The sequence below is a fragment of the Panicum virgatum genome, chromosome 5K (assembly GCF_016808335.1).
Source record: "Panicum virgatum strain AP13 chromosome 5K, P.virgatum_v5, whole genome shotgun sequence".
Taxonomy (NCBI): Eukaryota; Viridiplantae; Streptophyta; class Magnoliopsida; order Poales; family Poaceae; genus Panicum; species Panicum virgatum.
The window spans coordinates 54,070,843-54,096,934 of NC_053140.1; the positions used below are offsets into that span (position 1 = coordinate 54,070,843).

A 26,092-nucleotide genomic window follows, 5' to 3' on the forward strand; every position below is an offset into this window, starting at 1 on the left:
TTTAATACTTCATGCATGTGTCGAAACATTCGAAGTGATGTTTTTTTTGTGTTTACGGGGTTTACGGGGTCGGATCTAAACGGGGCCTCAATGTACTGTGCTCTTGTCATGCATCTCTGAATGAAGAAGATATGTGAAACTCCATCAGATTGTCTGCACAAAAGACATCCATTCTTTTTGAATAGAACTACGGCAGGCTTTTGGTTGCCTGAACTTTATTGCTTTGCATGAACAAGTAGTTACAGAGTTTACAGAGAGCTATGACAAAGATATCCATTTCATTGTCAATGAACATTACATTACATGACCCTTTCACTAAGTACAGCAACAGCATTGTCTTTGGCCTGAATTCTTTCTTGACAGCTCTCAGCTCTGCAGCTAGCACAATTCTCCCCTCCTATAGCTTCCCCCTTGCTTCGCCCAGTGCAGCCAACAGCTCTGTCTTCTCCCTTCTCCATCTCTAGAGTCGTCCAATTGTGGTGGGGGCGCCGAAGAGGTCACAAACAAAAGTCTTCCAGAACTGAGAAGAGTTCAGCAAATCTGACTTGGAGTGAAATGGCCCCCCAACATGCACTAGCAAAAGGGTGAGTTATGAACAAGAGAACTAGAGTTTTCACAGTTCCAAGTTGGCAGCAGACACAATTGTAGGATGGGAGGGCCATGCGATGGATTTGTTACCTGGAATGTGTTGAAAATTCAGAAATTCAGGTTCGTGTGATATGAATATTCCATATACAGAAATGATCCGAGAAGAAGGCACGCCGGAGCCAAGAGTTGGCTGAGAAGACCTAGGGCGTGTTTGATATCAGGGCTGTGCAAGGCCTGGCCAGCGAGCCAGCCCAGGCCAGCCACGGCCTGGCCTGTGGTGCACAAATGCACTTGTTTGATTTGCATGTAGCATTTGGGTCAGGTTATTACTTTTCTGTGTTTGATTCATAGCCAGCAGCCTGGCCCAACCCCAACTACCAAAACGAGATGGTGTTTGATTCCAGCCAATTCAGCATGGCCCATAGATTCACAACTCAACATATTTCAACAGCAACACATGAAAATAGCAAAGTTCATATGATCAGGTCTGAAATAATGGCCTCAAGTAATTACCCAACATCATCGGCCATTTCAAAATAACAACATTGAGTTGGAGTTAGAGTTGACCAACATCATCGGCCTCAGATTCAATTTGCCTTTTCATTTAGTCTATTAACTTGGAGCATAAGGGAAAGGTAGGCAATCTGTACAGCCATGAAGGCCATGAGAGCGTGACCAACATCCAGCCCAGCAATCAAACACGCCCAAGTATTCATAAGTCCAGATCCTGACAAGTTACTTGGGCATGGATGTTATTCACGGTTCGATGACAGTCATGAAAAATAGTTTCATCATATGCCCAGTACCTCACAAGTTAAAGACCATAAATGTAAACCTTTCCTCACCATGGCATTGGTATCATCATAGGCATTAAACAGGAGAAGCACACAAATCAAATGGAGAAACAAGGCCTCAGCTGCTGCCATAATCTATAAATCATCATGGGTGCAAAAAATAATAAGGTGGCATGAGATTCAGAAAAAAAAAGTCACAAGACATCAAATGCTTTTGGAATGCAACAAAGCCTGGCAGGAGTATGAACTCAGCTTGGTTACAGCCACCACTAGGCTCAGTTTCATTCCAAGAGACAAGAAGAAGCAAAGCCACCTTATTGATATGGAAAACAAGCAAATGCACCTCAGATTAGTGTACAATGCATCATAGGCCAAATACAAAGCAACATATTATGAAGTAATGAAACAGGAATGGATCGTAATAGCATACAACTTCATATCAGTGCAACAGCAAACCAACAGAGGCTGCATTTGAATACAAGTTGAAATATAAGTACACTATCCTTAGTTAGCCACCCTCCTGCTAATTAAACCCAAAAGAACAGGTGCTGGTCAGCCATCTACCATGCACAGTTTCTAGCCAAAATGGAACCCAAAAGAGAAGAGAGTGGGGGAGGGAGGTGGAGGAACTATACTTCTCAACAGTCAACTCCCTCTAAGTGCTGTCTGCACAACATGGACAGAACTACAAATAGTAGTGCTTGGCCAGGTAGGTCCTCAGCCATATGGCCCTATGGGGGGTGGACATGTTGACAAAACCAGTTGCAACAGCCTTGTTCTCAAGGAGATGGGTGTAGGCAACAATCAAGGCCTCAGTGGAGAAGTCAGACATCTCCATCTCCATGACAGCAAGGTAGAGGTCTGGATCGACATGTGCAGCACCTGTTTTCAGCATAGCATTGGCAACATTGTTGACAGCATCTGTCATGTTGGTCATCATAAGCATATCTTCCTCACTAAAGTTGGCCCTCTTCCTCTTAGCCCCTACAATGTTGTCCTTGCTGCCCTCCCCAAACACAGGTGCTGTGGCCTTGCTGCCCTCCCCAAACTCAGAAGTACCACAAGAGAAGTCCTGCCCCTCAAGCTTAGCAGCCACACTGTCTGCATTGTTCACCCCCAATGGTTCATTGGACCCTAAGGCAAACCTACCAGTTGCCAAAGTGCTACCAAAGAGAGCCTCCATCTCTTTGTAGAACCTGATGGGGGTGTTGAGGTATTCAGCATCCTTCGGGTGGTCCTGTAGTGAGTCCACAAAGTGAAGAAGATACAAGACAGTTAAGAAGAGAGACCAGGTAAAAATGACCTACAATGTGTGTAGAAGCAGTGTCAACATGTGTACTAGGTTGCAGTGGGCATAAGTAAATCTCTAACTAATGCAGTTACCTGCAGGGACAGTGAAGCCATCATTTCTCTCAATGGCATCAGCCAGGATTAGTGCATCATGGGCTGAGCCCTCCCAGCCAGCAAGAACATATGTAAACTTTAGGTCAAAGCTCACTGCAGCCATCACATTTTGTATTGGATGCTTGTGTCTACCCCTGAAAGCTTGTTGCATGTGTCTAGGCACCCTTGCCAACACATGTGTGCCATCAATGGCACCAATGCAATTCTACAAAAAAATTGGCGAAGTGCATTTAAGCAACAAGTGTACCAAGTGTCGCCAACCAAATGAGATGTGCATCTAATGAACAATTACCTTCAAAAAAGGAAACCATCTGTGGCTCCCCAAAATCTTTGGATGTGTGGCAGTGGAAGGAGGCTTCATCATGTCAGCCCTTAACTCACCAATTGCATACAACACTTGGTGAAACACTCTACCCACCGTCTCAATGGACCTCCTAAAAGATTGGTGCACTACCCTAAATCTCTGGTTGTGACCAACCACATGCAAAAACATTGCCACCTGCTCTTCCACAGGACACCCTACTGTCTCAGGTACAAGGCCTCTATTTCTGAGCAGGTTACATAAAGAAAAAAAAGGGACTCTTCTCATGCGCAGCATTGCAACGCATTCAACATCGTTGTAATTGTACATCAATTGCAGTGTGCTCTGCCTATGCCTCTCAGCATGAGTCCTAGGGCCATAAGGGATTACCTCTTCTCCACTAATCCTTCTAAGCCTATTTACTACAAAGGTCACCATCACAACAACCATCCCAGCTGCTTGCCTAGCCATCAAAGCATGTTGTGCATTTGCATCCATCTACATTCATTCACAAATGTATAAGTAATTTAGGTAGACCCTGGCTGGCCTCTGCATGGTAGTGGAAGCATTCACAAAAAGGCACGGCCCGCATAAAAAATGCCTCCCTGTGCCACATAAGCTATTCATCATCGACCATTCATCTCCCAGTACCAACAAAACATGAACATCGACAAGAATAGTAACACTATGAAACAAATCAACGAAGTACCAACAGTAAGAACAAGTAACCATGGACGACAATAGGCAGGATTGACCATGAGTATAGTAAACATCAACAAAAAATATAGAGATCCGAGGCAAACATTAAAAGTAGACCGAGAAGATTGGGGGAAAAACCGATTTCACCTCGGGTGAGTCGGAGGGGTGCAGATGCTGCTCAAATCGGAAGGTGGTGGGGAGGAAGGAGCAGATCTGGACGACGAAGCACAAGAGACGCAAGATCCACGAACAGAAACACCGCCTCGCCGGAGAAGAAGAAGAAGGAAGAAGCCCGCCTCGCCGGAGCCCGCCAACAGAGGGAGCCGCGCCGCCTGGACGCAGATCCACACCGGGAGAACGGAGACGAACCCCGCGGAACGCAACCGACGCGCCGGCAATGGAGCTCACCTCGACGACAGTACCTCAACGGGAGTGGAGTGTGGAGAGGAGGAGAAGAGCAGAGAGAGGGAGAAGGGGGGTTCATATAGGCCATGGATTTCGGCGGGGAAGGGAGCGCGCGGAAGTTTCCCTCTTCCCGCGCGAGCCCGCCAGAGCCGCGCGCAGCCGCCGCGAATCGCCAGCGCGAGCGCCGCAAGAGCATGGCCGAGGAGAAACGAAAACCTAGAGCGTATGGCCAGAGCCAGGAGAGAGAAGGAATTTTGCACGCCGCAGGCCAGGCTCCCAATCCGGGCCAAGTAAATCAAACACCCGCTCTGCACGCCACGGGCTCGGCCTCCCCCTTTTGGGCCATATCAAACACGCCCCTATAGACAGAGATGCTTGCTCTGCCAGTCCCCGCCGCAAAACATGCCACGTGTGCGTCCACGTCGGCATCACCATAGCCCCTAGCCACCAATGGGAGGCCACACCTTATCGCTCCGCGTCCACGTCGCGGCATCGCCACAGCCCCAAGGCACCAATCGGAGGCCACGCCTTATCCGCTCCTCTTAGCTGCGCATAGATAACGCTCGCCCGCCCTTCACGGCGGACTTCACGACACACACGCACCAGAGGCGAGGTCCGAGGAGAGCTCAGGCGCAGCGACGGCAATGGCAGCGTCACTCCAAGCAGCGGCCACCCTGATGCAGCCGGCCAAGATCGGCGGCCGCGCCTCCGCCTCGCTGCTGTCCCGCCAGCCGTCCCACGTCGCCAGGGCGTTCGGCGTCGACACCGGCGCGGCCAGGATCACGTGCTCTCTGCAGTCCGACATCAGGGAGGTCGCGAGCAAGTGCGTCGACGCCGCCAAGCTCGCCGGCTTCGCGCTCGCCACCTCGGCGCTCCTTGTCTCGGTAAGCAAGCTGCCAGCGCGCCGGCCTGATTCCGATTTGCTATGTGGTAGCAGGCGCAGCTGCCGCTGGGCGCTGGCCGCTACAGGTCGAGAGATGAATAATTGATGACGTGTGCGTACGTGGCTGCAGGGCGCGAGCGCGGAGGGCACGCCCAGGAGGCTGACCTACGACGAGATCCAGAGCAAGACGTACATGGAGGTGAAGGGGACCGGCACGGCGAACCAGTGCCCGACCATCGACGGCGGCGTCGAGTCCTTCCCGTTCAAGCCCGGCAAGTACCAGATGAAGAAGTTCTGCCTGGAGCCGACGTCCTTCACCGTCAAGGCCGAGGGCATCGCCAAGAACGCGCCGCCCGAGTTCCAGAAGACCAAGCTCATGACCCGCCTCACCTACACCCTCGACGAGATCGAGGGCCCGCTCGAGGTCGGCTCCGACGGCACCCTCAAGTTCGAGGAGAAGGACGGCATCGACTACGCCGCCGTCACCGTGCAGCTCCCGGGAGGCGAGCGCGTGCCCTTCCTCTTCACCGTCAAGCAGCTCGTCGCCACCGGCAAGCCCGAGAGCTTCGGCGGGCCCTTCCTCGTGCCGAGCTACCGTGGCTCCTCCTTCCTCGACCCCAAGGGCCGTGGTGGCTCCACCGGATACGACAACGCCGTGGCGCTCCCCGCCGGAGGCAGAGGAGACGAGGAGGAGCTCGTGAAGGAGAACATCAAGAACGCCGCATCGTCGACGGGCAACATCACATTGAGCGTGACCAAGAGCAATCCGGAGACCGGCGAGGTCATCGGCGTCTTCGAGAGCGTGCAGCCGTCGGACACCGATCTCGGGGCCAAGGCGCCCAAGGATGTGAAGATCCAGGGGATCTGGTACGCGCAGCTCGAATCTTAGACGACGCGACCGTGATCCATGGGCAGGTGTACGATGGAGAACTTTTGAGAGCAAAGGAGGCGGCATTCTGTACCTATTAATGCAAATATTGGCTGTTTGATTTTTAATTTTAGCATGCGTTTCTTCTTTCTCGTGTTCTCATGAACTCCCATGTAATGCTTGCTTTGCATTTGGACAAGAGGAGAGAGGACGGCTGCCTAGTATGTGTGTATATGTGCCTAATTTGCAGTCCTGCACACATATCCTTGTCATGCAGTGTCTCTTTTCATCTTACAGCAATAATTTTAGTGTGTTTAGTTGGCTTTTGGCTTTTTGAAAAGCAAAAGCAGTTTCAAAAGCATAACCAAACACACTGTAAGAGACAAAAAGGGGCTGCAAGGAAGAACACCATTGCGTTTTAACATTTTTTGTTTGAGGGGCAGAAACACTAGTACACGGGAAGAATGTTTGGTCATAATTTTCATGAGATTAGGCCCACTTAATAGCCTTCTTATTTCAATTAAAAGTTGGGCCGTCCCCGTTCTTTTTGGGACTTTCAGAGAGTCTGTTCCGGCCCACTTGTTGGGAACTCATCGGAAGCCTCTTAAACCACCGGTTCCCGAAGAGACCCACAGCACCACATCGCTGCGTCCATCGAGCACCGGTGACGCTTGTCGCTCAATGCTCCATAGCTTCCCCAAGCTTGCCACTGTTGCAAGCTCTCAAGCTGTGCCCACTAGTACCACCACCCCAATCTCGTAGTCAGGAAAGAGACTGTTGTGAGACGAAATGGACCAGGTTTCAGGACGATGGAGAGCAGGGAGGAGAGAGCTGACCATGGGGACCGATGCTGATGCGCAGTGGCGGACCCAGCTTTTGGTCAGACTAGGGCTAAAATTTAGCGGTAAAAAATCGGCGGCTAAAAATACTGTATATATGACATGCTAACAAATTATAAAGTAATAGCAAGTCTACAGTAAATGTTCTAAATTGAGAAATTTCTATAATAGTGCAATACATAAGTCAAAAACAAAAGGGAACATACAAAATAAATACCTAGTCATGATTTGGTGCATTCACGGTCACATCTTGCATTTCCTTATCAGGAACACCTAGACACATGGCGCCGTTCTATGTTTGGCTTAGGCCATCGTATGATTGAAGCTTTATGTGTGATGAAGGTGCAAATGTACCACCTGACCTATGTTTGGCTTAGGATGAAGAACTGAAGATAAACACCTAAAAAATTAGGAATCAGAAATGGCACCTGATGGCACTGATGGGTGATGATGGCAGGCGGACAAAGGGCGAGCAGCGAGTCGGTGAGAGCTCCATGGCTGGTGGTGCCTTGCGCGCCTGCGCAGTCCGCGGCACCGCGGCGGCGGCGGCCTGGGCGGCAGGCCGCCACAAGCAGATGCGCCGACCGCCAGCAGCCTGACGCCCTGCCCGGCTGGCCCCCTCACCGGCTCGCCCACTCGGCCGGTCGGCCCTCACACAGTGGCACTGAGGGCGCGCGCCGCGCGCGCAGTCGCGAATCCGCCGCACCGCCGCCGCCGGCCGCTAGTGCGCCGCCGGGCCGCCGCCGTGAGTCGCTGAAGTCCTGTAGATGCGCGAGTCGGCGAGTCGCTGCTCTGGCTGTCGCTCGCCTCAGCTGCTGGGGCCTGGGTTCCTGAGATTGGCTTGCAATTCGCCCTAATGGGCCACTTGCTCCTCATTTGGGCCTTAAATTTTGGGCCTTAAATTCAAGATGCTAGTGGGGTTTTTTCTGGCCCATGACTAGGGCCACGGCCCGGGTGTCCTGGGTCGCAGGTCCGCCCCTGCTGATGCGTAGCCAGACAGATGGTAAGATGAAGTAGGCGGTTTTTTCTTTTTTATATTTAAAAAAAATAAAATTTCAAAAATATATGTCGGTTTTGGAAAATTTCAAAAATATACCCCGGTCGCCCTATGGGGGCGACAGGGCTCAAATGTAATTTTTTTTCTTCAAATTTGCAACGAAGTCCCTGGAGAAAAAAAAAAGAGGGGGGCCTGTCGCCCCCCCAACGGGCGACAGGCCCCTGTCGCCCACCCCAGGGGCGACAGGCCCCTGTCGCCCGTTGGGGGGGCGACAGGGTCCTGTGTTTGCCTAGCCAACAAAGCCTATTGAATTTCATAAAATTCCTCCAGCGTCCGAAGATTTATTGTGATATATTTGCAGAAGGATTTGGAAATCGAGTTCGAATTATCATGAAATTTACGGAAGGTGTCGGATGTCAATTTTGGTGGGCGATGCGGCCTCTAAAGGATGACACTAGATAAACTACTTTACATGTGATTTCGAACTATAAACTTTTTTGTCAACGCGGATGTCTGGTAGATGCAGATTTCACAAACCTATAATGATTAGAAACTAAAAACGAGATCTCGAAGCAATTCGGACGATTTCGATTATCATTTATTTGTACTTATTAGTTACTTCTACCAATAGAGCTTAGAAGTTCGAAGTAATAATTTCTTGGTTGATTTTATCCTTAACCATTTTTTTTGACACGAGGAACTCAACATGAATCCACTAATTGCTGCTTCCGTTATTGCTTAAACCCTGGCCACCATTCGCCGCCATTCCCTTTGTCATTTGAGACTAAAAATTCAGAAAAAAAGAGAGGGGTGACGAGAAGTAATAATGTGAACCACCAAATTTTACATCATAATACAACGATAATGAAACACACATCACACATGCAGTGGCATGTCAGAACCCGTTGCAAACTACGGTAAACAGATTCCAGACTAACCTAACATGCCTTAGGTAATTTAAAAAAAAACAGAATAAACACAATGATGCAGCATGTCACTAGCACTAGGATAGTCCTAGTAGCCGTACCACCACGTAGCAAACTGCGTTGAGCCTTCTCCGCAGTATCCACCCATTGCAGGTGGTGCAGGCGGTGGTGCCGGAGGCGCATGGCCCTTCTTCTTGTGACAAGGGCAGTTGCAGTAAGGAATAGTGCATGGTTCATCCTGTGAACCGGCTGCATTGCTGGTATCATCAACTTCGTCGTCTTTGTTACCCTCGCTCACTTCCTCATAATGGTTCACCTTACATTCCAGATCAAAGATCTTTATCTGGAGGTACTCGATGAACTCCTGAACAGAATCAATTGGTGCAGGATCTACCCACCTAGTAAAACCACAGTTTTCTGGAGCATCGGAAGACTGCAAAACAAATTCCAGGTAAGGTGTCTCATTGAAGATAAAGAAATGAAACAATCAAGTATTACCCATGCGTGTGGACATTTAAAGAAACGCCGACCGCCATCCATCCCGTCGGTGCACATCTGCACTAAGCAGTCGTCACCATGTCTGCATTTTGGCCACGGTTCTCTACGGTTATCGTATTGTCGAAGAGGAGTTTCATTGGTAAATTCACTCTTGTGCTGTGGCGGAAACTCAAACACTGGTTCCGGAAAGGAATCAGGTCCAAGAGGCCCCTCCCATATTATGGGGTCTCCCTTTCTTCCCCCTTTTTCTTTCCCAAAACCATAGTAATTCTTCCCGCTAGACCCACCTCCAGACATTGGGTATACAATAAGCTTTGGTGTTTGAGTGGTGCTGGGAGTTCACAAACTGGTGAGTATTTATAGGCGCACAAATGTCTGATAACCGGAGTGTGGAGTGTAAATGAACATGAAAAGCCTATAGTATTCGCACGCTCCACAGCGCTCACTCGTACCACTTTAAACACGGACACGACCTCTCGTTGCTCTTGATTTGTACCCTCGCACGCTCAACACCGCTCACTCCTACCACTTTAAACAACGACACGACGTCTCACTGCTCATGACTTCAGCACTTGCACGCTCTACAGCGCTCACTCGTGATTATTGCACTGCCCCGACATATCCCATCGCCCGGAACACTGCAGGGCACCGGCCTAATCGTCATAATTTCACTACTCGATGCATCTCTGTGCATGCAGACTCACAGCACTGCATTACTGCCGCTCGGTCGATCGCGCCTAGATGCCGCCTTCCCCACTACACGCCACAGACCTTCGCTGTAGAATGACAGGTCCGTCGTCCTCGCCAGAGAGAATGCTTTGAAGGTGAGCTGGTGTGGTTGCCGTGTTGTCACATCTTTTTGAAATGTTGGAAGAGCACTGCTATTAGGTTGTCGTCTTTTGTCACGTATGTCTAGGCAAACAATGCGACATTTGGGAAACCTGTGATCGCCATGCTGAGCTTTTTAGCAGCAGATCCTGATGTATTTCTTAGTTCTTAATTCTTTTTGTTATATTAATGTGTGTTTTTTAGTATTCTAGTGACATGAAAAGCTCCGAAAATATTAAGGAAAAGTTCAAAGATTTCATAGACTCCCGGCTACAACTGCAAATTAATGGTAAAGGCTACAACACACAGAGTTAAGCTCTTAACTTAAAACATAAACAACTAATTGCAGTGGCATGTGCACGCGACAAGATAATTTCTTGTTGCATCTAAACCTACCATGCCTTATGGAATGTAAAATGCCGGGATTACATGGTACTACTCTACTGAGTGCACCTAGGATATTTGCCCTTCCTAATTGCTTCGGGCCCGGCTTCCTTCGCACGGCGTGCCCTCTCTCGCTTTCTCTCCCTGTCAGCTTCACGTTCGGCCGCCGCCTTACGATCCACCTCCTCCATCCTCTTGCGGATCTCTTCTTGCTCTTTGTTGCGCTTCTCCTCTTGCTGCTCCTCGTGCTTCATTCGGCGCCAACGTTCTGCAGCCCATCTTGCTTTTTGTTCCACAATGTCCTTTGCCTGCTGCGACTGCACGGTGTCGAACCACTGCATAAAATCACAAAGAGGCGGAGGAGACTTTGTCCAACACAAGTTAGAATCATAATTCAATGTTAGGTCATATAGAAAAATAGCGTATGTTATCCTGCTACCTTGGCCTGGTCTTTGCCATATCGCTTAGGTGGATCATATTCGTAGTTCTCACACATAAAGAACCTCATGCCGTAGTCATCTCCTAAAACCTCAGATTGCATGAACTTGCATAACGAACCGCAGAAGCACATTGGCACATTAATTCCTTTGGGTACGGTGGCTTTACACTTGCTCCACGGAATGTAGGTTGATCCTGACGAAGACATTGGCGCTATAGTGTGGTGCGCCAAATAACAAACCATAATTTAAACAATGCACATATCGTATACCAAATCGATGCGTGAAAATATAGGTACTGTTATAATTCTATTGTCTTATACTGCAATATCAATAAGGTACTATCATAATTCTATTCTAATGTATAATTATTTTATTTGAAAAAGTCTGTAATAGTACTCAAATTGTAATACTAAACCAGTGTTCTAAAGCACCAAATCTAATTCAGCTAATCTGCTAATTAAATTAAATTGTTATACAATATCAACGAATTTATACGAAAGTTACCGGTAGATCACAAGTGCGGAATTCGGCAGAGCTTCGCCGCTTCCCTTCTTCTCACCCCTCTCTTTTTTCTAGATTTTTTTGGATTTTTTGAGGTCAAATGAGAGGAGGGAATGAGGGGAGGGAATGAGGGGGCCTTATATAGGGAGGCTGACCCGGTCGCCCGTGGGGGGGGGGCGACAGGCCCCCCTGTCGCCCGCAGGAGGGGCGCCCGGCCCCCCTGGCGGGCCCACTGGCCTGTCGCCCCTGGGGTGGGCGACAGGGGCCTGTCGCCCGTTAGGGGGCGACATGCTCCCCTCTTTTTTTTTTTCTCCAGGGACTTCGTTGCAAATTTGAAGAAAAAAAAATACATTTGAGCCCTGTCGCCCCCCATAGGGCGACCGGGGTATATTTTTGAAATTTTCCAAAACCGACATATATTTTTGAAATTTTAATTTTTTTAAATATAAAAAAGAAAAAACCGCATGAAGTAGCAGTAGGGGCAAAATCGTCTAATCATTAGGCTCCTGTGTTTGCCAAACTCCTCACTCCTCAAATTTACAGCTCCACGACAGGTCTGCAGCGCCTAGTGCCGGAGGAGCCATCTCACAGCTGGGGTAAGATGAACAGTCGAGTACTGCTCTGCCGAGATTCTACATATCTCACGACTTGGAGGAATCGGAGGAAGGGAAGCAATGATGGTAGCATAAAGCATTAGCACAGTACGTGCTACCATGCACCACCGATCACGCAGTAGGACGGATCCGATTCATCAAGCACATACTAGCAGTACACGTTAACATTTTTCATTTTCTAGGGCACATAGGTACGACTGAAAACCCGTTACAGAGCATAATCAGATCACTGGTAGTAGACAGTACGAAGTTCAGACAACGAGGCAGCACACATATCAACAGAGCTCACTTCACTCGGAAAATCACAGGCAGTATCTAACAAGCAGAAGGCATCAAATTGAGCTGGACTACCGGACAGTCATCTACTGTTCCCTACGGAAGAAGCCACACCACGCAGGCGTCGGTATAGCCAGCTCGCCGGATGACGGCCACATGCCGACGACGACGACGACGACGCCACCCTCGTCATCATCCCTTGTTATTCCCCTGCGCGGCGCAGGAGATGACCAGGTACCCTTCCTTCTTGGCCTTGGGCTTCCGCGGGATGCAGCGGTCATGCAGGTCCCCGGCCTCCTCGGCCAGCTCCAGCTTTATCACCCTGCCAGCCATACGGTAGCACAATCAGCACGACCCATATCATAATCATCACCGTATCACCATCTCATCATCACTATTCTCGTACGCCTTCACTCACATGGCAGGAGAGTGGTACTCCTACACTCAATGATCTATACGATCTCTTGTTTCTATTAGCTCTATGAATGCAGGTTGGTGCGCTCACTCCCCCCGATTAGGGCTCTCTGGACCACTGATTAAAGGCGAGGTTTGGAATTCCTGACAAAGGCTGCTGTTAACAGGGCTCACATCATGGCATCAGGTTCCCCTTTCTTTCAAGAACTGCGCAGTACCACAGGTCTGCGAGTATCTTCAGAGTAATCCTTCTGAAACTTGAAGCGTACGCGCGCCAAAAAAAAAGTAGCTCGAGGATTCAGTGCTCCCGGCTCGCACGGAACAGGGCAGGTCGCCAGGTCCCCGGCCGCGAAGCCCCCGTTCGGCCGTCCTGACGAAATTCTCCACCCCCTCCCGTCCCCGCGATCAGCGCCGTGACGCCTGGTGCGCGACAGCTCCGCTAGACCTACTTCTATTTATGGAGGTGGACGCTGGTGGAGCGCGTCGTGCGCGTACGGCAATGGCGCGGCGGGTTCAGCTGCGCTGCGGCGGCGAGCGGCCATTACTGCCGATTACGACGGGGTGGTTCAATGCAACAGTGGCAGCTCACCCTAACTACTACTGGATGCCATGAGAGGCGTCTCGCGTAAGCCACGGATCGGTGAATGATCCGGGCGCTTGCGGCGGCTTGCGTCGCGGCGTCAATGATTGCGAGCGGGATGGGGGGATTTTTTTTCCTTCTTCCGGAATTACCTGTCCGCGTTGTACGACGAGGAGCGACGGAGGACGGGGACGGCCATGTCCTGGGACGCGTCGTCGTCCGGCGAGCGCTTCGCGGTCTCGATGATGCTGCCGCTGAAGTACTCCTTGTCCTCAACGATCTTCGCGCGGTAGGACGGGACCGCCGCCGCGGCCGCGGACGGCGCCGGCGGGCGGGGCGGGCGCGCGCGGTGGTGGTGGTGGTGGTGGCGGTGGTGCGCGCGCGGCATCACCGGGGAGGCGTGCGCATCCTGGACGGACACGGACCCGCACGAGATGAGCTGCATGAGCACGGACGGCGCCCGGGCCCGGCCGCCGCCGCCGACGGCCGCCACGACGCGCCCGTCCGCCTTGATCAGCGCCTCCAGCGTCTCGGGGCTCGTCGACGCCGTCGGCGGCGACGACGTATCCGCCCGGCTCAGCTCGTCCTGCGCGGCGGGGGCCTTGACGCGCCTCGGGTGGCCCTGGCCGCGGCCGGCGTCCTCGGTCTGCGTCGCGGCGTCCGCGGCGCGCTCCTCGCCCTTGTACACCACGTACTCGCCGAGCTTCCCGGCCGCGCCGCACGCGCTGGCGCTCTTCTTGCGGTGCACCTCCCACCTGGCGGAGGACGACGAGGTGGGCGTCTCCTGCGAGCCCGACGACGACGAGGACGCGGCGGCCGCGTCGAGCAGCGGGGGCGCCGACCGCGCCGGCGGGTGCAGGCGCTCGGTGCCCTTGAGCACGTACTCCCGGCCGATCACGGGGTGGATGTAGTCGTCGTCCGCCAGGTCGTGCCACACGAACCCGTTCCGGTAGCTCCTGCATTGCAGGCAGCAATGAGCACATGGCATGCCACGGCGTGGCAGTGCACCAAACTCGCAGCGCAAGTAAACCCCTACCTCTTGGACGCCCACGAGTACATGCGCGCCATGCCCTTGCCCCTCAGCGCGTCGAGCCGGTCGATCACGTCTGCGCGCACAGCAGCAACGGCACCACAACACCACAGAACGAGCTCAACGCCATGAAAACGGAAGGTAAAATGCCAATGAGAACGAAGCGTGTGCAAAGCAAAGCGTCAGTACCTCGGAGGTAAAGGCCGTCGGGGCAGGAGAGCGCGATCTCCATGAAGTGCGGGTGCTCGAGGTGCCCGTTCCTCGAGAGGTAGTACACGACCGCCGCCCTCGCCGGTCTCTGCCGGCGCTGCGGCGGCCTCGGCGGCGGGCCGATGTCGGGGCTCCTCGGCTCCTGCTCCCGCCACGGCAGCCTCGCCTGCTCCGCCGCTTTCGCCCTGACGCCTTGGCCGCCGCCGCCGCCGCCCGCCACCACCACCGCCATTCTCCGCCGGACAAACCGGTGCGCGGCCGCTGGCGTCTCCCCCCGCTACCGAGCTGAGCTCGTAGCGCTTAAATGGCGCGAGTGCGACACGAGGGGAGGTGGTGCGCGAGCGAAAAGGGCTCAGACGCGCAGCGCGCACACTCGCTACTGCGCTGCAGGCATTCAAATCGTGCGAGGACCAGCGGCGCTTCTGCGTGGCTCGGTGCGCACCAATAGCCGGCCGCAGTGAAACTGTGGAGCCTGTGACCGTGAGGGGAAAAGGAGCTGGGAAAGATTGGTAGGAAAGAACTCTTTGCGACCTTGTTGTTTTCTCCTTGGTTCCTCCCTCTGTTTGGTCCTTGGTGAGGTCAACTGGACGCCGGAGCGCTGCGTTTTTGTGTGGCAGGACTGTCCTACCGGTTAAGTATAGTAAGCCTCTAGGAGGAGTACTAGTTAACAGGAGCTTAATTGCTGTCGGTGCTGTGTTGACTGGCTAATGAGGCTTTGCCGGCTCGCGAGACTCCAGTCGTCTAGAGGACGGTGAAAACGGCAGCTGGTTTGGCGCTGCCGAAGCAGTTGTTTTATGCTCGCCCCTTTTTGACTCACGAGGCTCAAACCAACCACACGCCTGGGGCCCGGCGAATCGACGCTGACCAGACGAAATGCCACCACTGCTTACAAGTGACCAAGTCCTAGGCCTCTCCGCTCCGGTGTCCGGTCTCCACGACTACACCACACCACCGCGCTGTGAAAAAGAGGCCAAGTACAATCTCAAGAGCCAAGACGACTCCTTCCTTCCAGGTTTCCAATGGGTTTGTTTACTGGCTCTAAGGTTTCTTCATGTCCGTGCGGACGTGCGGTGCCGCGTGGCGTGCCAGCGCCATTACAAAAAAAAAACAGGTGCATCATGTGAGCCGTTCGAGAAGCACGGGTATGCCGCGCCGGTGTTGGTAACATTTGGAGGCACTTGCGTGCAGGTGAAGGTTGCAATCCCTGTCCCCTCCCACTTGGGCCGGGCCGGCCGCCTCCGAGTTCCAACCCGCTGCGAGCCTGCGCTGCTGCGACGTGTATGGGGGGCAGACCGGACAAGTATGCTAGTCCGAGCCACGTGACAGGGACCACGCTAAGACGATCGGATAATCAAATCCACGTAGGTGCTGGGCCCCAGTGCCGCAGTGGACCCGCTGGTCAGTGGCTCCCGGGGCAGCTGCCTGTGATCGCGCCAGGAAATAACCGCCTGGCGGGCGAGTATTTACCAGTTCGAGGACAGGCGAGGGGAGCAGGGGGTGAGCCGGTGACGGTGAGGACAAGCGGGTGGCTCCACCGGCTACGGGGTGAGAGTGAGGCGGGCACGGCGATGGCGGGTGCGGAAAGCGAGAGCGCACGACGGGCGGGCGGCGACACCGGTGAAGGGAAGGGAGCTCCCGGGGCGCGCGGCGCGGGGGATCGAGACTGCGTTTGACTCACGGCGGAGGTGGACGGGACGTTGAGCCTCTCCCTCCCTCGTGTGGAGTTGTTTTCGCCTTTTCACACGGCCCGTCTTTACCGCGCCCCGGTAAGCGCACTGATTAACCGCTGTGGCCGGCCGGCCGGCCGGCCGAGCTTTCTGTCAGGCGAGCAATCGACGGATCGCGTTCACGCAGCCGGCCAGGAGGTATCGATGTCAGGGGCAAGCCAGGCACAGGCCCAGTAGCTCATCGTACCGCCGGTTTAGTTTTATCTCTTCTTTACCTCGGGTAGATGCAGATTTGGCGGAGCCAACGATGAATCATGCATGCATTATGAATGCTTGGTAGTACTAGGAGCTAGGAGCAGAAAAATACAGGTGCGCTACATGGCATGTGATTTAGAGCTGCCAGGAAAGTCCGCATCCGTCGCGCCGCACAGGTCTCCAGGTGCAGCAAAACACCGTAGCTTTGCTTTAGTTTTCTGCGTGCGTCCGGACGCGAGACTTGGAGCTGGTGCGAGCCTGGGGCTTTGTGGGTGCTGGCGTCGCGGTCTCGCGGAGCTGGGCAGCTGGTGCGCGGCACGTCCGCTGCCGCTGAGCAGCGCATGCTCGCGTTGAAGAAACTAAACGTGTGTCCGGCCCTGTGCGGATTTAAGAGTGCAGAGACCGGCGAGGCCGTGTGACCTTTCACCGGAATTACGGAGCTCCTCCTGCCACTGTCACGATAGCTGGAATGCGCTTACTCCCTTTTCACGTACCGCGTTGGTCCAGCGCACGCCGTGATGGGGGAGAGGGCGGGGCCGGATCGGTTTTCTTCGACGCGATCCGGTGGTACCCAAGTTGCAGAGAACATTAAAGCCCAAAGGCTGAAATGAACTAAAACTGTGTGGAGAAAGCAGCATGAAGGCCCATGAAGATCCGTATACTGTTCGTCAGGCCTACCTATTCCACTAGACGAGCCCACAGCCCAGAAACCTAGCTAGAGAGACTCAGAGAGGAAGGGGGCTCCCAGGTCCGCCCTGAGCCCGCTCGCAAACCCCCTCACAACCCTCGCCGCCGCCGGCCGCCCCGCCCCGCCGTCGCCATGGGCAACTTCCGCAAGCTCAACCGCCCCGCCTCCCACCGCGTCTCCATGCTCAGGTCTCCCTCTCTGCCACCTCGACGCCCTTATCTATGGCTCCGCGCCGCCTTGCCGCTGACCTCTGGATTTGTCTCGTCGGCAGGACGATGGTGTCGCAGCTGGTGAAGCACGAGCGCATCGAGACCACTGTCGCCAAGGTACTTGCTTCCTCACCTTGGCGCTCCTTCGAGCGGGCGCTCGTGGCGCGCGGGCGGGATTTGTGTTCCGGGAGGTGCGTGATTGTTGAATTGAATTCCCTTCCTTTTGCCGTGGTTTGGTTTCAGGCGAAGGAGGTGCGGCGGAAGGCGGATCAGATGGTGCAGCTCGGGAAGGAGGTAAACGATACATTATTCCTCTGGTGCTTATTGAATCACATCCTGAAATATCGTGCCATTTCGTGGTATCGGAGAATCTATGCGAAGGGGTGCGTGTAAAACAACCTGACAATCATTTCGATGGTGTGGACGTTGTTTAGCAATGATTGTAAGCATGGAATCACCTAGTGTCACTATTTCTGAACTTGACCGTTTATCTCTGAAATATCGTGCCATTTCGTGGTATCGAAGAATCTATACCAAGGAGTGCGTGTAAAACAACCTTACAATCATTTCGATGGTGTGTACGTTGGTTGGCAATGATTGTAAGCATAGAATCACCTAGTGTCGCTATTTCTGAACTTAACTGTTTATCTCTTACCAGTGTAGATGTAGAATTCAGATTCAAGGATATGTCTTCTTGCGACGGATGGGCATGCATTGTTGCCAACATTGGAGGTGGGCAGCATTAGCTGCCGATTAACACTTTAGAAATAGTATTACCTGTCTGTTCTTTTTCACATTCTGCTTTTATCAGATCTCAGCGAGATGCTTGGAATTAGTTTACTTTTAAGTAAATTCAAATGTTGCAGTATTCGTCATAGAACTGATGGATGACAGTTATGTTGTCAGACCAATTTGTTTGATTTCTGGCCTATAAGTTGCTCCAGTATCTTTTGTTTCTGAATGGCTGAATGCTAATTTTATTCTAGGATCCAAGAACCCTACCATTCAGTCATACCGTACCTTTTTCCTAATATGTTGTTATTTCATAAAACATAAATTTTGCTTTGCCTTCATCTTGAGGCGTATCTGCAACTCTCTTTATATGACCTGGGTTTTGTGTTTATTTTGTTAACTCAGTCTTGAAGTTAACAATACAGAAACTCATGACATATATTGGCACAAACATGTAGGGCACGTTGGATGCGGCAAGACGTGCTGCTGCCTTTGTTCGAGGTGATGATGTTGTTCATAAGCTATTCACAGAGCTGGCCTACCGCTACAGGTAATATATCTTTCCTACCCATGGGTCTGCTCAATTTAGTGTGGTCTGGCATTTCTACACTTGTTTTGTTGCGTAAAGTATGCAACAAGGCATAAAATAGAATGTATCACAGCAGTATTTGATCCCCCCCCCCCCGACCCTTAGTCCTAAACTTCATTCAGCGAAGGAGCACGCAGCAAAAACTTTTAACATTTATCAAAAATCAGAGTGGATTGGAACTAATTATATGTCCATTTTATCTTCAGAGATCGAGCTGGTGGATACACAAGACTCTTACGCACCAGGATACGTGTTGGTGATGCGGCAGAAATGGCATACATCGAGTAATATACTTTCTCTATATTTCTGCCAGAAAAATGATTTAGCCTGCCCAAACTTGCTTGGTACTAACATGTTTTGTTGTTGATATTTCTGTGAGAAAAATAGTTTCTATAATAGTGTTTCCACATGGTGCTGCTCCTGCTTATTGGAAGTGAAATGCTTTTTTGACTTATTTACTGATCATTGCTGCTAGTTGGTTAACAAATTAGGCTGTGCAGCTTTATTACTGTCTGTTACTAATTCATTAACATGTTTTAGAAATCTGGCCACGTTTTAACTAGGGATGCAAGTCCCACCTTTTCTGGGTCATTGGGTCGACCCAAAACTTGATAAAATGAACTAGAATGTCACGTCATTGTAATTAGTTTGGGTGAGAAAATGAACTAAATGAGAAACCCAAAAAACACCAATGGGTACCCACTTGCATCCCTATTAACAGCACACAGATGTTATTGAATCCTCAAGTTACTTTTAGAAACGAATGTGTTCCCATCCAATTATGTGGCTTCTCTTGACATTGTACATCAAAGACTAGGTGGGCAACTTTTGTCGTTTATTTCTTGATCGTTCTGTAGGGCACTGTTAAAATTTTCTTTGCTCCTGCAGCGTAGAGTGCCAGATAGTAACAGTTTCTGAGAACAAATTTATTATAAGCAAAGCTATACCGTGATGAACAGTTGATTTGAATTTATTTGCATCATGTGATATACCAGTTTTTTAAAGCATTGTAGAGATGTGGTTTTTATCGGTTACATATGCAGGTTTGTGGACAGGGAGAACGAGCTTCGAGAGGCCAAACCTGCAACCCCACAGCCGCCCCAACGAGCCCCTCTTGATCCATGGGCCAAGTCTCGTTCTAGCCAACAGTGGGCAGGACCTAAGCTCACCAAAAGCTCCTCAGCGGATGGCCTATGAGACCAGTTGCAAGTGTATCCATGTTTTGAAGAAGGCTTCATTTATTTGCTTGATATGCATATGGAATTTTTCTCTAGAGATAACTGGCAATAGAATAATTCGACCTTGTATTGTTATAATGTATACTCATGAGATGAATGCTCGGATTCATTAACAGAAAATTGCAAGGCTATCCATGCAAGAATTTGACCCAGCAGATGTTTTTGCAAGGCTATCCAAAGAACTGCTTTGACAAACTTGTTAGACATACATCGAATTGTTAGACACATACATGAAGTATTAAATATAGTTGAAAAAATAACTAATTACACAGTGTAACTGATTAGTACGAGATTAATCTTTTAAACTTAATTAATCCATAATTGGATATTGTTTGTCAAATAACAACGAAATGTGTTACAGTACTAAAATGCAAATTTTTTTCTCGAACTAAACACAGCCTCAGGCTTCACCGTGTCCTGTGTTTTTGCTGTGGGCACGCAAATAGATGCAATGTTATTCGCATATCATAAAGCTGACTTGCTGGATTCTAGATTGGATTCATAAATTTCATACTCTCTTTGTTTTTATTTACATGTCACATTTGGTTTGTCCCAAGTTAAATTTAGCTTTCTTTGATCAAATTTATAGAAAAATAATAATATTTACCTATCAAATTTATTTCATTGAATCCACCATTAAATATATGTTGATTAGCATAGTTGTTACTTGTTGCTCTACTTTTTATAGATTCGATCAAAGTTGGCTAAGTCTAACTTAGGCCTAATACGATACGTAAAAACAATGAAGGGAGTACAGTACTAAGTTGAAGCCTTACCAGATCGGATCTCACCGACAGAATCAACTCCGTGCCTCGGTTGCAAGGCTGACCACTTGACCAGGAAAGACGTTTCGACAAATCTACAATGCACCATTAAGCACCCTGCCCTGCCAAAGTCGGTTGGCCCCGCCCAAAACCCAAACACCATAACCTGTTCCGCTGTTCGCGTTGGCACGGAGGCTCCAAAAGGTCAGAATCCCGACGCCGCACTCCACAACGGTAGGCGTGCGGTACCCACGGCGCGCCGCACTGGTAGTCGCGCGCAACGTGCTCGACGGAATGCCGCACCGGGACGTCGTCTCGGCCACTGCGGCCATCGGCGCGCTCACCCGCCGCGGCCGGCACCGCGACGCCCTCGCCATGTTCTCCCGGGTGCTCGCCGACGGCGTCGCGCCCAACGAGTTCACCTTCGGCACCGTCCTCCGCTCGGCCACCGCGCTGCGCGCCCTGCGTGTCGGCGCGCAGCTCCACGCCTGCGCCGCCAAGCTCGGCCTCTGCTCCAATGTCTTCGTCGGCAGCGCCCTCCTCGACCACTACGCCAAGATGGGCGCCATGAGGGAGGCCCAGGGCTCGCTGGAGGATACCCGTGAGCCGAACGTGGTCTCCTACACCGCCCTCATTGCCGGCTTGCTGAAGAACGGGATGTTCGATGAAGCAGACCGTTTGTTCTGGCGCATGCCAGAGAGGAACCTGATCTCTTGGAATGCGATGATCGGCGGGTGTAGCCAAGCCGGGCTCAGCGAGGAAGCTGTTAATCTGTTCCTGGAAATGTGTCGAGCAGGTGTCACGCCGAACGAAAGCACCTTCCCCTGCGTGCTCACCTCTGTTGCCAATGCAGGGGCACTAGGCGTTGGTAGAAGTGTCCACGCATCGGCTATCAAGTTCTTGGGCAACCTTGACGTCTATGTGGGCAATTCTCTTGTGAGCTTCTATGCAAGGTGCGGTAGCTTGGAGGACAGTTTCCTGGTGTTCAAAAGGATTAAGAAAAAGAACGTGGTCTCATGGAATGCGCTGATCTGCGGGTATGCACAGAATGGAAGGGGAGAGGAAGCTTTAAGTGCTTACAAGGCGATGAGAGCAACGGGCCTGAAGCTGAATAATGTCACTCTTCTCGGCTTGCTGTTTGGATGCAACCATGCTGGTCTGGTTGACGAGGGGTATGCGCTGTTTAAGGCTGCTGAGAGGCGACAACCGGACATACTGAAGCCTGAGCATTATGCTTGTGTGGTTGATCTTCTATCTCGGGCGAAGCGGTTCGACGATGCCAAGAGGTTTCTCGAGGATCTTCCCTTTGAGCCGGGCATCGGGTTCTGGAAGGCACTGATAGGGGGTTGTCAGATTCACTGGAACAGGGAGCTAGCTGAGAGTGTTGCAAAGCGCATTCATGAATTGGATCCGAAGGACACATCTTCCTACATTCTTCTGTCAAATGTTTATTCTGCAGTAGGAAGCTGGCAAAGTGTTTCTATGATCAGGAGAGAGATCAAGGAAAAGGGGCTGAAGAGGATTACCGGCTGCAGTTGGATTGAAGTCCAGGACAAGGTCCATGTCTTCTTCAATGGAGACTGTAGACATCCTCAGAGTGAAGAAATTTACGCTATACTTGAAGAATGCCTGTACACCAGGGAAGATGATCAACATGAACAATAAACTGTATGGCCATGACAGATCATCCAAAAGAAATGGAAGCACTTTGGTAAAGGTGCTTGCTTGTCACTGGCTTATATGCTATTCCTTCAGGACGACAGCAGAACATGTGTTTCAGGCTTTCAGGTATAAGGTGAACATGTGTCACGGTTGCAGCAAGAAATGCTCTTTGGGAAAGCTGGGATCCCTCATAATGCTCAAGTCAGAGGATAATGTCACAAATTAGCAAAGAATTTTTAGATTCGTAGATGAATGTTGATGAACCTTGAGATTTGCAATGTTTTTAGATTAAAACTTGCAATGGTAATAGATTAAAAGAGTCCATTTACGAATTGTATTTTGATTGAATACAGCATAATTCACCTAAATACCCTTACTCATCGCAACAAACATTATACAGGCGAAAGTGGCCTGGGAAAACTCTGCGCCAACAGAATGTGAAAAATCGGCGACGAAAATTCAAACAGCAAACTCATCTTTAAATATATAAACAGCAACCTCAAGATTTGGGATAATTGCATTATATTCTGAACTTCCACAATGGCCATTGATTATCATTCAGCTAACGTAAACAATTCTACATTGTTCCACGAGCAACCTAACACTGCGCTAAACATCGGAGGAAAAGAAAACCGTGCGGCAATCTAAGAGGAGGTGAACTTGGTGACGGCCTTGGTGCCCTCAGAGACGGCGTGCTTGGCGAGCTCTCCGGGGAGGACGAGGCGCACCGAGGTCTGGATCTCCCGGGAGGTGATGGTGGGCTTCTTGTTGTAGCGCGCGAGGCGGGCGGCCTCCTGGGCGAGCTTCTCGAAGATGTCGTTGATGAACGAGTTCATGATAGACATGGCCTTGGAGGAGATACCAATGTCCGGGTGCACCTGCTTGAGGACCTTGAAGATATAGATCTTGTAGGTCTCGACGCTCTTCTTGGCCTTCTTCTTCCCCTTCTTCTCGCCGCCCTCCTTGCCGGAGCCCGGCACGCGCTTCTCGGCCTTCGGCTTCTTCTCGGCCTTCTCCTCCGCCGGCTTCTTCTCGGCGGGCTTCTTCTCGGCCTTGGGCGCCATCACGGGATCGAGCGGGTGGAGTCGGCGGCCGAGCTTGGGAAGCGGCGGATTGGGAATTTGGTGGTGGGTGTGGCGGCGGTTGTTGTTGAATTTTGGCTGTGGACTTCCGCGGAAGGGTGCGGTGGGGTTATATAGGGAGGTGAGGCGGGCTGTGATTGGTGGAGGGGGTGGTGGTACGGATCGATGAGTTGGCGGTATGCGCGGCGTCGGATGCGCTGGACAGCTGGGATTCTAGGCGCGGAGGAGGTAGTTTGGCTTGGGGACACGTGAAGGCGCGGATTCGGATTGGTTTAGGCGGTAACCCAGACTTTGGGCGCCGAAAACACGAGCGGGAAGCGGTCGCGATGCGAGAAAAATTAAGTTTTGGCCTTCTTGTGCGTTGGAGGATTTTCGGGCGCGGGCCTGCGAGCAGGTTTGCGGCGGCGGCACATAGTGTTTTTGCATTTCAAAGGCAGGCTGGGCCTCTATCGGGCCGCAGAGGGGCTTCACTGCCAGCCAGATCAGAGTGCCGCCTAAAATAAATCAGGGTTCCTCTCAAAGAAAAAAGTTCTATTTAACTCCCTGAATTATAGGTCGAGTTTATCTTTCCACCTTAAACTCGAAAACCGAATATTTTGCCTCCTCAAACTCATGTAACCGGACATATGACCTCCCTGGGTGGTTTTTCCCGGTGGTTTTCCTTTTTTATGTTTATTTTGGATAAATCTTTGAAAAATCATAGTAAATAGAAAATAAAATCATAAAATAGAAAATAAAATTTTATTGGACTCCACAGGAGTAGGTCTATGCAGTAAACATATGATATGTAAAATTTAATAAAAAAATTATTTTTAACTTTAGATATATATTTTTTTATATTAATTCATATCTATATTTTGTGTGGTCCAATTATGGTGAAATTTTTATGGTGCTATAATAATTAAATTATTGAGCTGTAGTAAAAATTTTATACTCATTGGATCATCTATGTCTGAGTTATAGATTCAGGAGTTTAATTCCAAGCTATACTAGACTCTTCAGTTTATTAAGAATAAATAATCCAATGACCATAAATTTTTTACTGAAACTTAATAATATAATTATTATCTCACCATAAAATTTCACCATAATTTTACAAAGGAAGATGTATATATGAATTAATTATAGAAAATTATATCTTCAAAATTAAAAATACAATTTTTACTAAGTTATATCTTATAATATGTTAAATGCATAGATCTAATCTTGTTGAGTCCAACAAAATTTAGTTTTCTATTTTATGATTTTCTTGTAATTTATTATGATTTTTCAAAGATTGATCCAAAATAAATATAAAAGAAAAAACCACTTAGAGAGGTCTTATTTTAGGTTTTGCAAGTTCGAGGAGGCAAAATATCCGGTTTTCGAGTTCAAGGTGGAAATGTAAACTCAGCCTATAGTTCAGGGAGGTAAATATAACTTTTCCCCCTCTCAAAAAGAAAATCAGGGTTTCTCTTTCACGAGAGGACATCTTTATAAATCCACGCAATTTGAAAAAGAAGTTATTCATTTCAAAAGAGAAAAAACGAATCTTTTTTTTGCGAGGAAAAAAATGAATCTAGAGGCCAATCGTACTCATAAAACTACATGTTGCAAAATGTTTCGCAAAAAACGCTGCATGTTGCAACCAGGGTTAACCGAACCGTTGGTAACCGGTCCGGTTTGACCGATTACCGGTCAAACCGGTCCGGTCCGGTTCCGGTTTGGGCCGGTATCAAACCGGCCCAAATTCAAAATTTAAATTTGAATTCCAAAAAATGAAAAACTCCCAAAAAAATTCCTAAAAATACTTCAAGGTGCAACGAATCTAATGGTGTCAAATTTTCTCAAAAATTCATTCGTTTAACATACTTTTCGGGCATTTAAAGTTAAAACAAAAAAGAAAAGGAAAAAATGAGACGGCCCATTAAGGCCCACTTGGTAAACCGGTCAAACCGGCCGGTAAACCGGTTACACATGCGATTTTAAATTTGGATTTGAATTCAAACTGGTCAAACCGGCCGGTAAACCGGTCTAACCGGTCGGTATACCGATACAAACCGGTTGAACTGAGTTTTTTGAATTTGAATTTGAATTTGACTGGTTTCTACCGGTGCAACCGGTCCGGTAAACCGGAACCGGAGCCCGGCGGTTACCGGAGACCGGTCAGTTAGGTGAACCCTGGTTGCAACACGTTTCACTGCGCAAGTGCGGGGGGCGACGCTCTTGACAAATGGATGATATTTTTTTTAAGAAGTACACCATTTGTTTCAAGATATAGGACGATATTAACAAAATTTTAACTGATGCCCTGTTTAGTTTCCAAAAACTTTTCTAGCCACGCTAAATTTTTGGACACATGCATGGAGCACTAAATGTATTTGAAAAAATAACTAATTGAAAGGATTTTAAGATGCCTAGAGGGGGGGTGAATAGGCAATCTGCAATTTAAAACACTTAACAAAAATGTCAGACGCAGACTATCCCGGATACTCCGGGTATATGCCCGGATACTCCGGGTTTGGTGGTCCGAAGTATCCGGAGCTATATCCGGAGTCTCCGGGTTTGAATGACCTGAAACGAAACTGCAAGAATCTCTGTAAGAAAAGTAGATCGAACCAGAGAAAGAGTACCAGGGGTTCCTTAAGGTTGATATCCAACAAACAAAGTTCACTAGAAACTCGTGAGTGAGTAGATCGAGCTCAAACCCTAGAAAAGAAGTCTCACAAGCAAATGACAATGAAACCA

General features: G+C 50.0%; 6 protein-coding genes and 1 long non-coding RNA gene across 7 annotated transcripts; 3 read left to right on the top strand and 4 right to left on the bottom strand.

The window, feature by feature from the left end:
* Positions 1-171: 171 nt before the first annotated feature.
* Positions 172-7,614, bottom strand: LOC120708601. Its single transcript, XR_005689392.1, has 2 exons — positions 7,210-7,614; positions 172-678 (listed from the first exon to the last, which is right to left on the bottom strand). It is a non-coding gene; the product is annotated as an uncharacterized LOC120708601 (long non-coding RNA).
* On the bottom strand, positions 1,795-4,538 carry LOC120708600. The gene is made up of 3 exons (XM_039993954.1): positions 3,079-4,538; positions 2,766-2,991; positions 1,795-2,619 (listed from the first exon to the last, which is right to left on the bottom strand). The coding sequence occupies exons 2-3, from the start codon at positions 2,802-2,804 to the stop codon at positions 2,068-2,070; spliced, it is 591 nt and encodes a 196-aa protein (XP_039849888.1). The 5' UTR covers positions 2,805-2,991; positions 3,079-4,538; the 3' UTR covers positions 1,795-2,067.
* Positions 4,556-6,212, top strand: LOC120708599 (oxygen-evolving enhancer protein 1, chloroplastic-like). Its single transcript, XM_039993953.1, has 2 exons — positions 4,556-5,075; positions 5,205-6,212. Exons 1-2 carry the CDS (start codon positions 4,836-4,838, stop codon positions 5,961-5,963), a joined length of 999 nt encoding a protein of 332 aa, XP_039849887.1. The 5' UTR covers positions 4,556-4,835; the 3' UTR covers positions 5,964-6,212.
* Positions 7,615-12,115: 4,501 nt separating the features above from the next.
* Positions 12,116-15,047, bottom strand: LOC120708602 (protein SOSEKI 2-like). The gene is made up of 4 exons (XM_039993955.1): positions 14,459-15,047; positions 14,276-14,345; positions 13,392-14,195; positions 12,116-12,567 (listed from the first exon to the last, which is right to left on the bottom strand). The coding sequence occupies exons 1-4, from the start codon at positions 14,709-14,711 to the stop codon at positions 12,438-12,440; spliced, it is 1,257 nt and encodes a 418-aa protein (XP_039849889.1). The 5' UTR covers positions 14,712-15,047; the 3' UTR covers positions 12,116-12,437.
* A 2,065-nt stretch (positions 15,048-17,112) lies between these two features.
* LOC120708603 (50S ribosomal protein L17-like) lies at positions 17,113-20,012 on the top strand. Its single transcript, XM_039993956.1, has 6 exons — positions 17,113-17,277; positions 17,361-17,415; positions 17,542-17,592; positions 18,489-18,580; positions 18,826-18,903; positions 19,663-20,012. Exons 1-6 carry the CDS (start codon positions 17,222-17,224, stop codon positions 19,814-19,816), a joined length of 486 nt encoding a protein of 161 aa, XP_039849890.1. The 5' UTR covers positions 17,113-17,221; the 3' UTR covers positions 19,817-20,012.
* Positions 20,013-20,612: 600 nt separating this feature from the next.
* Positions 20,613-22,611, top strand: LOC120708604 (pentatricopeptide repeat-containing protein At5g42450, mitochondrial-like). The gene has a single exon (XM_039993957.1). It carries the CDS (start codon positions 20,916-20,918, stop codon positions 22,284-22,286), a length of 1,371 nt encoding a protein of 456 aa, XP_039849891.1. The 5' UTR covers positions 20,613-20,915; the 3' UTR covers positions 22,287-22,611.
* A 158-nt stretch (positions 22,612-22,769) lies between these two features.
* Positions 22,770-23,441, bottom strand: LOC120708605 (histone H2B.11). Its single transcript, XM_039993958.1, has one exon. The coding sequence runs from the start codon at positions 23,345-23,347 to the stop codon at positions 22,928-22,930; it is 420 nt and encodes a 139-aa protein (XP_039849892.1). The 5' UTR covers positions 23,348-23,441; the 3' UTR covers positions 22,770-22,927.
* Positions 23,442-26,092: the final 2,651 nt, after the last annotated feature.